General features: G+C 43.4%; 1 protein-coding gene across 1 annotated transcript; it reads right to left on the bottom strand.

Moving 5' to 3' along the window:
* Positions 1-5275: 5275 nt before the first annotated feature.
* Positions 5276-10963, bottom strand: LOC144328016 (uncharacterized). Its single transcript, XM_077930403.1, is given in 5 exon segments — positions 5276-6583; positions 7625-7844; positions 8614-8730; positions 8832-8871; positions 10749-10963. Coding segments are annotated over 5 exon segments (1656 nt in total). The 3' UTR covers positions 5276-5519.
* Positions 10964-13649: the final 2686 nt, after the last annotated feature.

Raw genomic sequence — 13649 nt, 5'->3', positions numbered from 1 at the left:
CAAATGTTGGGATGGCGCAAGTCATGAAAATGGATATTTTGGGGGTACATACAGAGGCACGAGAACAAACATGCATATGAATTTTTTATGCATACTCTTACAAAAATTGCAAACGGCTGTGGAACTGGGGCAGACTGACATTATGACCGGAAAATTGAGAAACTGAGAGATAGAAGATAGCCCCCTCCCCATCTAAGCTTACAGAAATTGCTTTTGTTCCAACTTCACAACCAAAATATTAGATAACAGCAAACTGAACACTAGCTCAGGTTTCGGTCTTGCCCCTTCCCCCAGACATCTGGTTAATTCTTGGGCTTTTTTTTTTTTACACTGCCTTACTTTACTGTGTTCATTTGTTCTTTTGTTCCCCTGTTGATTACAAGAAGGACCTTTTGTTTTTGTAGAAATGCAAAAGTACTCCAGAGGTTTTTGTATGTCCAGATGGCAAATGAAAGTTCTTGGTGACGTCATGGCTTCTCAGCTCCGTGAACAACTGGCCTCTGTTCCAAGGTGTCCAGTAACGTATTGAATCATTTCGTTTTATCATTAAGTCCCGGAGATGCTTCCCAAAGCATTCAGCTGCCACAATAAGTAACTCCTTGCATGAGCAGAACAACCTCCACCTGTGCAATGGGGATTCCCTGCTCTTCCCCCAAATACACTGCCCCCTAAATATACAGTGGTACCTCGGGTTAGGCTCCATGATCACTGCAGATGGTGACAGCAGCCACGAAATTAAAAGACGCCTGCTTCTTGGGAGAAGGGCAATGACAGGCCTAGACAGCATCTTGAGAAGTAGAGATGTCACTTTGCCAACAAAGGTCCGTATAGTTAAAGCCATGGTCTTCCCAGTAGTGATGTATGGAAGTGAGAGCTGGACCATAAAGAAGGCTGATCGCCGAAGAATTGATGCTTTTGAATTATGGTGCTGGAGAAGACTCTTGAGAGTCCCATGGACGGCAAGAAGATCAAATGCATCCATTCTTAAGGAAATCAGACCTGAGTGCTCACTGGAAGGACAGATCGTGAAGCTGAGGCTCCAGTACTTTGGCCACCTCATGAGAAGAGAAGACTCCCTGGAGAAGACACTGATGCTGGGAAAGATGGAGGGCACAAGGAGAAGGGGGCGACAGAGGACAAGATGGTTGGATAGTGTTTTCGAGGTTACCAGCATGAGTTTGACCAAACTGCGGGAGGTAGTGGAGGACAGAGGTGCCTGGCGTGCTCTGGTCCATGGGGTCACGAAGAGTCGGACACGACTAAACGACTAAACAACAACAACCTCGGGTTAAGTACTTAATTCGTTCCGGAGGTCTGTACTTAACCTGAAAATGTTCTTAACCTGAAGCACCACTTTAGCTAATGGGGCCTCCTGCCGCCGCCGCACCGCCGGAACACAATTTCTGTTCTCATCCTGAAGCACTATTTCTGGCTTAGTGGAGTGTGTAACCTGAAGTGTATGTAACCTGAAGCGTATGTAACCCGAGGTACCACTGTATTCAAGTTTTCCCAACCTTTCAGAACAGACCTGAGGGTGCTGCAGGGTGTCACATGGGGGGAGAGAAGATGGGAGGGAGTCCCATTTTGCAAGTGGAAGTCTTCTGAGTTGCTCAACTATTTAGTAGAATACTGCTCAAAGTGTCCCCTCCAATGCCAGAGCAAGACCTCCACTGAGGTTATATTAACATTATGCGGTTTCCCAACAGAAATTAAACACACACACACACACACACACACACACACACACACACACACACCACACACACCTCTCTTAACTTACATATAAAATAGTAGATCATTTTCTCTCCTGAGACCTCATATAGCAATATAAAATAAATTATAATCAACAGAATGCATATGTTCAGGTAGGTAGCCATGTTGGTCTGACACAGTCAAAATAAATTAAAAAATTGTCCAGTAGCACCTTAGAGACCAGCTAAGTTTGTTCTGGGTATAAGCTTTCGTGTGCATGCACACTTCTTCAGATGCACTGAAACAGAAGTCACCAGACCCTTATATAATGCATATGTAACATACATTGATGTTCTCACCTTGTTTTCATTTCATTCATTTTTTAAAATAGTTTTTATTGAGTTCTGCAGATTTTATATTCATCACAATCAATGTTTTTTTTAAAAAAATGATATATAAACCCCTACCCCCCCACTTCCCCCAATCTTCTGATTCATTATATATTTACTTCTCCTGCCTGTTTTCTTCTACTTTCATTTTATAATCTTTTAATTAAATATTGTTATAATCTTACCAATTTTGTATCATATTTTCCACATTACTTCTTACCCTTTGTTATTTCCCCATTATTACAACTTAACTTTTTTTGCTTGTTTTCTTAATTGTGAGTGTTTACTCAAACCCTGATAGTGAGTCCACTTCTTTCATTTTGTTCATTTATCCAGTTGGGTGATTGTTCCAAACCACCCTGTGGCTTGTACAAAGGGCGGTTTATAAAAGTCAAACATGGAAAAAAGAATGCATAAAATAACACAGTCCCTGAAGTACACAACGAGGTAGAACAACCTACAAAACAGTGATTTATTAAAAGCAGCAGCAGCAGCAGCAACCAGCTGATTTCTCCAACCACGTCTTTTCTCCTCCTAATGCCCACTGAAAAAAGGCGAGTCTTAACCAGCTGCCCAAACCCATAAACCCACCTCCATAGGAAGGGAATTCCAAATGGGAGGAGCCACCACTGAAAAGGCCCCTCCTTCCTGGCCCCCATAGCACATCCTGCATCCTGCATAGGGACCATGAAGAGGGACTACCCTGGTGAAGTAAAGCAGTAGTTTCACAATGATAAGATTGGTTTTTGCTACCCTTTTTGGCTCTAGGATGTTAAATGAAACTCATGGCCCCAATGTGGAAACCTGGGGAAAGCAGGCAGTTGGGTGAACGTTGTAGTGATCAGGTGGGATTGCTATGAGGAATTATAACAAATATAGAGTAAGCCATCTGTGTCAGCAATGAAAGCATTGCGTTGACTGGGTTTAAACTATTTTGATATGATTCTTGATCAATCCACACCTCTGCATCCCTGTCCCATTTCTCTTTCTTGACAAGTCACATACACAGCCAGTTGCTTCGCCAGGCAGGCATCCTGGGTCATCAAAGACAGTGGGCAAGTTTCTTGGAAGTAGCCTTTCTGATATGTTAATCCTAGAATGTTAATCTTAGGGCCAGGAAACAGGTTTCACATGAAGGTGATAATGATCGCTGTCCTCCTGGCCATCCTTCTTATCATGTGTATTGCTTGTTTATGACCTCAGGGGTTGCCAAATGTACTCCTTTGTAGTTCTGTTCTTTGTTTACCCCGTGTTTAATTAGTTTTGGTAGTTTAACTTTTCCCCACGTGGGGTTTGTTGAAATGCTCAGAAGAAATCTGATTGGTTCTTACGAACACTCTGTAAAAAAGTTCTTTTGTGAATAAAACGACCTGGGCTGGAGGCACACAGAGAGAGATTATTATACGCACCCTTCCCAGAGTCTTGCTGGTTCAAGCCTCTGTGTGTATTCTTATTAATCAGAGTTCAATCCTTCCTTTACTTTGGGAACGCCTCAAGTGGTGCCCCATGTGAGGCAAACTTAAAAAGGAAACCGTGTGAGGCAAACCTAAAAGGGAACTGTGTGAGGCTTGTAAAAAAACACACCTCAGCATGTGCGGCAAAGCTAAAAGGAAACCTCAGCATTTGAGGCAAAGCAAAAAGGAAACCTCAACAAAAGGAAAACCCCCAGGATTGGACTCCCCTCAGAGCTAGCAGCCTGCTATCCTTCGGTTGCGGTGGATCATCTCCTGCAAAACGATTCCCGGACTTAGGATCTCATTCGCTCGGAACGAGCCCAAAAGACACGCGTCTATTACCCTTCAGGTGAGATCATGGGAAGCAAGCTTTCACATGGGCAGGAAAAGCATAGGAATAATTTGTTATTTTTGCTAGCTCAGGCAGGGCATGATAAGCATTTAGCACCCCTAGTAGAAAAATTGATGTTAGAGATTGCGAGACTGTGCCCCTGGTTTCCAGAGGGGGTTACTTACGACATTAAGAAATGGAATGAGCTGGGAGATGCACTCCATAGACATCCTGGGGCATCTGTACAAATCTTGCACACCTGGCATTTGTGTACAGATGCAGTTGGAAAGCTCTCTAACCCTTTACTGCAACCACCAACTGTCTCTGTGAATGCTCCCAAATTGTTGCAACTCCTAGCTGCCTTTAAAAATACCATAATATTGTTCCCTCCATTTCAGCCTCTAGATTTCCAGCCTCTCTCCTCTGAGGTCATGCCAAAGGTAATTCCATTGGCACCTTCTTTTGCTAAAGATTTGCCTGGGTCAAATGTAAATTCCATGCCACCTTCCGTGGACCAATGCCCACAAGGGGCTCAGACCACAATGCAAAAATTGGTTATTTCAAATATGGCAGAAGGAAGCAGTGAAGAAAAAATAGCTGACACCTTACCGTTATTATCAGTCTGTCCTGTTGTTCAGAATGCACAGGGACGGAGAGCCCATGAACCATTGTCCTTCACAGTTTTTAAGAAATTGAAGCGAAGTGTGACAGAAAATGGCTTGCATGGCATTCTTGATGGGCTAAGAGCGGCCAGTACTTTAATTCCAAACCTTGAAGCCTCTGAAGTTTTAATGAAACAATTGGCTTATGCAAATGAAAATGCTGATTGCAAGACTGCTCTTAAAGTGATGTACCAGAAGCCAGAAACAGAGATTGCTCAAATGATTAAGCCTTGCCAGAATATTGACACCGAGACTCACAAATCTGCCCTCCTAGCAGCAGTTTTGTCTCCTTCAGTGCATCCTGCTAAAGACAGGCAATGCCAGGACAGGTGGCCTTCCAGCCTGAGTTTAAATGGGAGAACAAAGACTGTTGTGCCAGCTGATTGTCAGTCTTTTGCTGAAGCTAAATCAGCAGAGAGCCAGCTATCTCTTCTAACACAGTTGCTGTTAACACACAGTCTCCTGTGACAAATCTGTGCCATGCCACTAAGGGCAGTGCTGGCTTGAATCTACTGACAGCAGAACTTGCTACTTTTCAGTTCCAGTTCCCTATGGTGGTTTATAAAATTAAGACATAGCATACAGGTCTGATTCCACCTCAGACAGTGAATTGTCGAGTTTGCAGCTCGGCATTCAAAGAAAAGTCAGTCTCACACCTTATTAGGTTCCGAAATATGGCTGCTCCCTAGGGCTGATGCAGCGCAGCTTTTATTGTGTGAAATCAGAAAGATACAAAAGTACAAGCCAACAATTTGTTCTAGCAAGCAGATAAGGACCTTCGCACTAGACTTATGCGAGCATCAGGCCATGCCACATTAGCCAATCATAGGACAGCACGAGCTGTTCACGCGCTGTTCATGCTCCAAGGATGCTTCTAGCTATGAAATCACCCTGTAACAATAAGAACCTTGCTCATGCTCTCATGTACAAGCAATCATTTTCCCACATATCCCCTTTTCTTGTTTATATTATTAGAGGAAAAGAGGGACCATTAGTCCAAATCGTACACTTCATTGCCTAAGCGTCTACACTTTGCAACATAAATTCCTCTTGTAACCCCTGTGGTGGGCCGTGGTCGGTACCACCATGCAGTGCATTGGGAAATCAAAGAGGGTATGCATTGAATGCAACAACACACCATAATGAAGCCAGCAATACATGCAATTACAATCAATAATATTTTTCTTAACCATAATCCATTAGGTAGCCAAGAAGACAACCACTCCCATGGATCAAAACCTTCAGGTGGATTCAAAGGATTATGGGCTATCATTTGTTCCATATGATCAATAGTAGCAGAGATATTGGCCGATTGATCAGTTATATACATGCAGCAATGAGAATGAATTAAGGCACAAATTCCACCTTTAGAAGCAAGGATCACATCTAAAGCATAATGATGTTGAAGAACTACATTTCTTATTTCTGATATTTCTTTGTTAATCATTTTTAAAGCCAAAATGGTGGAATTAAACAAATTTTCTGTCCAGTTTGCCAATTTATGCAAATCACGGTAATTCATGGCTACACCTAAAGAAGGCAGAAGGGACCTAGAGATGGCTGTCCCTGTATATTGAGAAATAGGTGATTGTACTTCCCTTCTGTTACGCAAACGGACCGCTGGGAGCTTATCTATTTTATATACCAAGGGTACTACTATACCTAACGTGCAGGTACCAGAAAAGGCAGAGGGGATTTCTTTGTAGGCACGTGTGCCACAAAATAACCATAAATCAGATTGAAGCAAACATGTAGTTCTGCTGCTCTTTCTCATCCAGTCGAACCAAACATAAAAGTCTCTACACGCAGCTTGTTGTTCATAGGTCATGTAAGTTGTAACATTATTAATTAAAACCTTTGGTCTGCCACTCATGGTTGTAACATTAAGAAAACAAGAAGATCCATTAATGTATTCATATGTCCAATTACAATATGGATAATGACCTAAAATTAATTGCTATTAATAAGACACAGGGGGTGAACATATACAATTGTCCATATTATTATTGCTAATCTTATATGAAGCATTTACTGGAATACCACCACCAAAACAAGCTCAAAACTTCTCAAAGCTTTTCAAAATCATTTTTCTCAGCAGCTAAAAGGCAGTAGCTAAGCATATGCTGCTTGCTGTAACTTAAAAAGATTGCAACAAGGTAGAGAACAGAGTCCATTGTCTTCGCAGACCTTGCTAAAGAACCATATTGCAACTTGCTTTCTGTCCGGGAACCATGCCAAAGCACAAGAATGAAACAACTGGAACACACTGAAATCCCCTCACCCCCTCGCCTGCCAAGAGTCCACAATTGTTCAAAGACAGTTTTCTGTACATGCTCAGGGGAACACATCATAGGGCAGGAATCCTGAGGGGGGAGAAAAGAAGAAGAGATCTGGGGGATAAAATCCAAGCGATGCCAGTCCGGCGAGGGCATCCTTCAAAGCCAGGTTCATTTCCCAAACAAGAAGCAACAAAACTGTAATGATATTTGATGGTTGAAGTGGCTTCCCAGGGAAAAGGGGGGCCAATGCGGTGGAGATGAAGATGGTCTTTCAACGTGCCAAGAAACACTAGAACAACTGTGGAAGGTGACTTTATCCAGGGCACATCAATATGGCGATGTCTCCAACTGCAGTGCAGGTTGAGATTAAGTGGGAGGTCCTCAGGAAATCAAGGGAGTTGGACCCTTCCACTGTGGATCTGGAAGCAACCTGTAAGACACTAAAGGACGCTGCAATATTTCTTCCTTCCAGAAATGAAGTTCAGCAGGCGTAAAATTCTTTTTGCCAAATAACCAGGGTGACCAATCTAAGATGTGCTTCATAAAATTGACAAGTCCTGGCCTGTATCAAAGATGGAGCACTTTGTGCTGGAGTGACATTGCTGTGCGGTAGATCTGCACTGCGCACGAAAATAGTCCATTTTGCCACATCCAAAGCAGGTTTTATCCTTTGCAGGATTCTGGGACACGGTGGAAGACAAAGCTGTGGCTAGCAGGCGAGCTTTATGCGTCTCAGTGTCCACTGACTGGCAGGCTTTAAGCACATCTGCAATGGCTATATTTGGCGTTGTCATCAAAGGGCGCAGCGCTTGCTTACAGTCCTCAAACGCAAGCTGGCGGACAATCAGTTCTTGGGCTGCTACGTCCTGAACTTGCCGCTTAAGAGTGTTATCCAAGCGATCGACAAATTGTCCATAGGGCTTTGTAGGGCCCTGTCTGATGCTGCCACCGCTCTCATTCTTGTCATCAGGAACAGAGGACAAAGCTTCTTGGGCGGCAGCAGTGGTAGCTGTCCAATACATGGAATCAAGGGCCAACTGTTGGGCAATAGTAAGAAAATTGCCTTCGCCAGTTAAGCCATCAAGAACATCAGTTTGGTTCAGCATAATGGGGGCTGGGGGTGCAGGGCCATTGTCTTTGACAGAAGAATACAGTTCCTTTATGAATCTCAAATCAAACTGTTCGTGCCGGGCTGGGCCGCCCCCTGGGGCGGCAGGAACACTCACAGGAAAAAGATTAGGAGTTGTAGAATCAAAAGCTAGCAACGGAGCAGCGGCACGGAGAGATTCTTGGAGAGGAGTAGTAGAAGCAGTGCCAAATGCCTTGGGCGGAGGAGGTGGAAGAGCGGGGGGTGCTGCAGAATTTGAAGAATGCAGGGGAGAGACAGGAGTAGGCGAAGGGAGAATGTCCGGCGGTTTAGGAGGTAGGTTTGAGGCAGGCAAAGCGGGAGCTGGGAGGGCGGGCGAAGAAGTTGTTTCAGCAGCCAGAAGAATGTTTGAAGGAGTTAAGCATGACATAGCTTTGTAGACGTTACCCCAGGCATGCAAAACCTTGACATCAATCTGAGGATGATTTTGAAAGAAGTGTCCAATTTTTTTCCAATCGTCTAACTCCCAATTTCCGTCCTGGGGAAACCAGGGACAGTGAGTGTCCAGGGCTTTTATAAGGGACTTAAGGTCAGCTTTCCGAACAGCAAGGTTGTTACTGGCCAAAAGGAATTTAAGGTCTTTAAAAATTTTTTTCTGTGGTGCAGAGAGAGACTTTCCCATGATTGCAAGAGTTGCAAAAAGAGCAGGGAGCACTTACCAGGGATCCTCGGAAGGATGAATGGCGCCTGAAGCCCTTGCCGGGCGAGGTAAGTGCTGATAAGTCCGTAACGTAGTCCAGAATCACATTCACACGGGAGCTCTCACCGGGGATCCACTACGTGGATGAACGACGCGTCTGCAGCCCTGCCGGGCGAGGTGAGGCTGAACGTTGCAAAACAGCATGAAGTCCGAAAGAAATCACACGGGAGCACTCACCAGGGATCCACTACGTGGATGAACGACGTGTTGGTGAGTGCTGAATAATGAAAAACAACGTGAAGTCCGAAGGCAGTCACACGGGGTAGCAAGGGAGCACTCACCGGGATCCGAAGCGGATGAAAGACGCGTGGTGAGCGCTGAACGATGAGAAGCAACGTGAAATCCGAAGTCAGTCACACGGGGCACCAATTGTCGAGTTGCAGCTCGGCATCCAGGGAAAAATCAGTCTCACACCTTATTAGGTTCCGAAATATGGCTGCTCCCTAGGGCTGATGCAGCGCAGCTTTTATTGTGTGAAATCAGAAAGATACAAAAGTACAAGCCAACAATTTGTTCTAGCAAGCAGATAAGGACCTTCGCACTAGACTTATGCGAGCATCAGGCCATGCCACATTAGCCAATCATAGGACAGCACGAGCTGTTCACGCGCTGTTCATGCTCCAAGGATGCTTCTAGCTATGAAATCACCCTGTAACAATAAGAACCTTGCTCATGCTCTCATGTACAAGCAATCATTTTCCCACACCTATGGTGGTTTATAAAATTAAGACATAGCATACAGGTCTGATTCCACCTCAGACAGTGAGACTCATTCGTCATCACTTGTTGCAGACTGTTTTTTTCTCCTTTCCTCCCTGAACTTACAATTCCTAATGAACTTACTTTACAGCAGTTGCAGAGTTTTGGAGTCACTTCATACGCGTGATTTCTCCTTAATACAATGTTTTCACCTACAGAACCACTTTTTTCCCCAGACGCTGCTGATAGAATAGTGATTTTAAAGTGGCTACATTTGCCTAACACTGGATTTGAGATTGCTGTTTGTTATTTGCTTTTTTCTAAAACAGGAGCACGAATCCTTAATGAGTTCTTCTCTTTCCTATCAGTTTGCTTTTACTGATTAACTTGGGATAGTTTATTTTAACCCTCCTAAAGAGTCACGCCTAGTTTTAATTCAACAGGTACCCTGAAAATTGGTTTCTGTCCAAAAACAGGTTCCTATTCAACACCTCTACGTATAAGGATTCTGAAAATAACTGGCATATTTTTTGCAGCTAATCAGAAAACTGACAGAGACCAGCCTACACTTCCACTGCAGTTTGTGATTTTTGTGTGAAGTGGGATTTTTTTAAATCACATTTGGCTAATTCCTATCTTTCTCCTATGCTAGATTTTAATCTACTCTCTTTGTTCTTGACACTGAAATATCTCTTAATGCCTAGAACTATGCCTTTCTATGCTGCTCACATTTTGCTCCCATACAGGATTCAAAGATATAATTTCAGAAGGAAATCTATATGCTGATTCTGCTCTGAAATCCTTCTGTCCATTATTTTCTAATGCAATTGATACTCACACATTTTTTCATCAGGGAATTATACAGCTGATAACACAATTTTTTCATTCCTCTGACACAAGCTAAGGATATTGTTGGTGGATGTCCTTCCTGCGCTTTAACTCCTATTCTCTTTACCTTAAATCAATTACCGTATTTTTTTGCTCTATAAGACTCACTTTTTCCCTCCTAAAAAGTAAGGGGAAATGTGTGTGCGTCTTATGGAGTGAATGCAGGCTGCACAGCTATCCCAGAAGCCAGAACTGCAAGAGGGATTGCTGCTTTCACTGTGCAGTGATCCCTCTTGCTGTTCTGGCTTCTGAGATTCAGAATATTTTTTTTTCTTGTTTTCCTCATCCAAAAACTAGGTGCGTCTTGTGGTCTGGTGCGTCTTATAGAGCGAAAAATACAGTAACTGTTTCCTTTCTTAATAAATTTTCTCCTATGGAATGCCATTCTAGGAAAGAGGTATCTCTGGAACGACTTCTGGAACGCTCTCTAGTGACATACCAGCAGCTCCCCAACCCACAGTGACAGGGACCTGGTTCTTTAATTACCTAGAGGCAAGGATGCCCTACTGTTCGTACTTCCTCAGGTCCTGTGTGGATTCCAAGTCACTGTATCCATCCCTATAGGCCAAGACATGCACTGGCACAAAGGCCTGCAGAATCCCTTCCGGACTTTGCAAGGACCATGACCCTGACTCCACATCTACAGGCTCAGCAGCCCCATGCAAAAGTCCATCGTGTCCATCCTCATCCTCGAAAGGCTGAGGAATGCCCGAAGGTGACATGGGGAATGCTGAAGACCTTGACCTCTGATGCCAGGACACGATTTTAGCATCATGATGTTCCAGAAGCACCAGAGACTTTTTAGTAGCTCTAATTACTCAGCTAAATATGAACTCTATGCTGCTTTTAACATGTATATTATTTGTTTTCTTGATACCTAGTACTCATTGTATCTATCTTCCCCTTAAACTTCTTCTAGTCATAGCTATAATATGTGGATGCATTTAGCTGAAATTGCTAAAGTCTCTCGTTTTTGTTTGAGTGAAACATGGTATGCACACTACCTTAGGAAATTGTATAATCCCAGTTTGTACACAGCCTTTCACATGGCAATGTTGAATGGTTTCTTTAAATGCAAAGGTTCATCATTGTTCCACTTGATGTGTATGTCTTTAAGGGGCCAGAGCAAGGGCCAGAGCAAAATAACGAGACCCAGCTTTACAGCTGTGAAACATAGCAGGTGCTGCTGAGTTGTATTGATTAAGCTGTGTCAGCAATTGGGTGTAGTATATAAGGAGCAGCACCTAGCTCTCCCATTGCCCTGGGGGATGGGTTGGTGGTTGGGTCATGTTTGTTGTTGATGTATTTAGTGTAAACGGAGTTTTTGTTTTTCTTATTAAAACCTTCTTTAAGTACTTTTTGAGTCGCTTTTTAATGCATGGTCTCCCCAGCAGGCTCTCTGCAGTGTTACCCTACTGCAAATAGCCAACAGGCACATGCCACACACATGGGAAAGTGGTTCTCTAAATGGGTTTCTAAAGGTATCATTAGTTATACCAATCTCCATGATAGGGGAACAGTGACACAAAAGTTACCCCTGGACGCAATCTCGTTATAAACACCTAGAGTTGCAGCACCGCCAGACACCTCTTGTGTTCAGATTGTGAACTGCAGTAAGAAAGTAGATAACTGTCTGGAAAGGAGGAAGGCCAACTTGGAATTGTTCACGTGTTCAGCAGATTACTTTTAATTATGCTCATGTGCGCTTACCAGATAGCTGGTTTTTCACGTGTAATCAAAGAAGTTATAACTACATTCCTGCAAATTTATCTGATGCTCAGTGTTGCCTCAACAGACTGACATGGGTCCTGCCTGGTTGCTCAGTTTTAGAAAAGAATAGGCAAAGGTTGTTGCACTCTGCTTTAGGAATGTCTGCTAGATGTCTTTATGTGATACAAGAACACATACATGAATATGAAGAGAACACAGTACCCCTGCTACCTTAATCTCTACTATCTTAAACTCTTCTTAACAAAAACAAAACAAATACATAATTTAAAAAATAAAAATTTAATAAAAACGGTGAGATGTGGTGATCAGGTGGGATTGCTATGAGGAATTATAACAAATATAGAGTAAGCCATCTTTGTCAGCAATGAAAGCATTGCGTTGACTGGGTTTGAACTATTTTGATATGATTCTTGATCAATCCACACCTCTGCATCCCTGTTCCATTTCTCTTTCTTGACAAGTCACATACACAGCCAGGCAGGCATCCTGGGTCATCAAAGACAGTGGGCAAGTTTCTTGGAAGTAGCCTTTCTGATATGTTAATCCTAGGATGTTAATCTTAGGGCCAGGAAACAGGTTTCACAAGGTGATAATGATCGCTGTCCTCCTGGCCATCCTTCTTATCATGTGTATTGCTTGTTTATGACCTCAGGGGTTGACAAATGTACTCCTTTGTAGTTCTGTTCTTTGTTTACCCCGTGCTTAATTAGTTTTGGTAGTTTAACTTTGTCCCCACGTGGGGTTTGTTGAAATGCTCAGAAGAAATCTGATTGGTTCTTACAAACACTGTGTAAAAAGTTCTTTTGTGAATAAAACGACCTGGGCCGAGGGGTAGAGGGAGAGAGATTATTATACGCACCCTTCCCAGAGTCTTGCTGGCTCAAGCCTCTGTGTGTATTCTTATTAATCAGAGTTCAATCCATCCTTTACTTTGGGAACGCCTCAAACATGATACTGGCAAGGCACCTACACTGGCAAGAAAGCAATCCTGTATAGCAGGTCAGTATTATTACTACAATACAGACACGGGCTCAGGCTGAGAGGGTGGTTTGCCAATGAACCAGCCCATGAACGATGAAGTTTGAGCCAGAAAATTGATATGCGTGGGGCCACAATTTGTGCGAAACCTGAGCTGCTTTTTGGGAAAGCTGCACTCATGCTTATCCTTCATGTGAAAGAGCTGTATCTTTCTGTAGCCTGCAAGGACCAGTTTCATTATATGCTAGGTTCTTCATCAATACATGGCCGACACATGATTGAAATGACTTGGTTTATTCCTTATGGCAATTAGGAAAAAGAGCCATGGTAGATCAACTGCTCGGCATGCAGAAGGTCCCAGTTGAAAACAAGTGTTGAATCGTATTGCAAATAAATTAGCAGCTGGAAGACATTCACATCTAGAAGATCACTGTTGAGTTTGGTTAGAAAGCCATGTACCCACAAACTGGGTTTCCACAGAGGAGTTCCTGTTCAGCAACATCAGATTTCTTAACCAATGCAGTTGAGTGTTCTCCATCAGGATTCATGGGAAAGTAGCTTGGTTCATGGATCACTGCCTTGTCGTGGCGAAGGGGCTTGAATAACTCAGAGAAGCTATGAGCTATGCCATTCAAGGCCACCCAAGACGGACAGGTCACAGTGGAGAGTTTTGACTAAACGTGATCCACCTGGAGCAGG

Source organism: Podarcis muralis, chromosome 6, assembly GCF_964188315.1.
Source record: "Podarcis muralis chromosome 6, rPodMur119.hap1.1, whole genome shotgun sequence".
Classification (NCBI taxonomy): Eukaryota; Metazoa; Chordata; class Lepidosauria; order Squamata; family Lacertidae; genus Podarcis; species Podarcis muralis.
The sequence above is the reverse complement of the archived record's forward strand: the minus strand, read 5'-3'. Positions and strand labels throughout refer to the sequence as shown.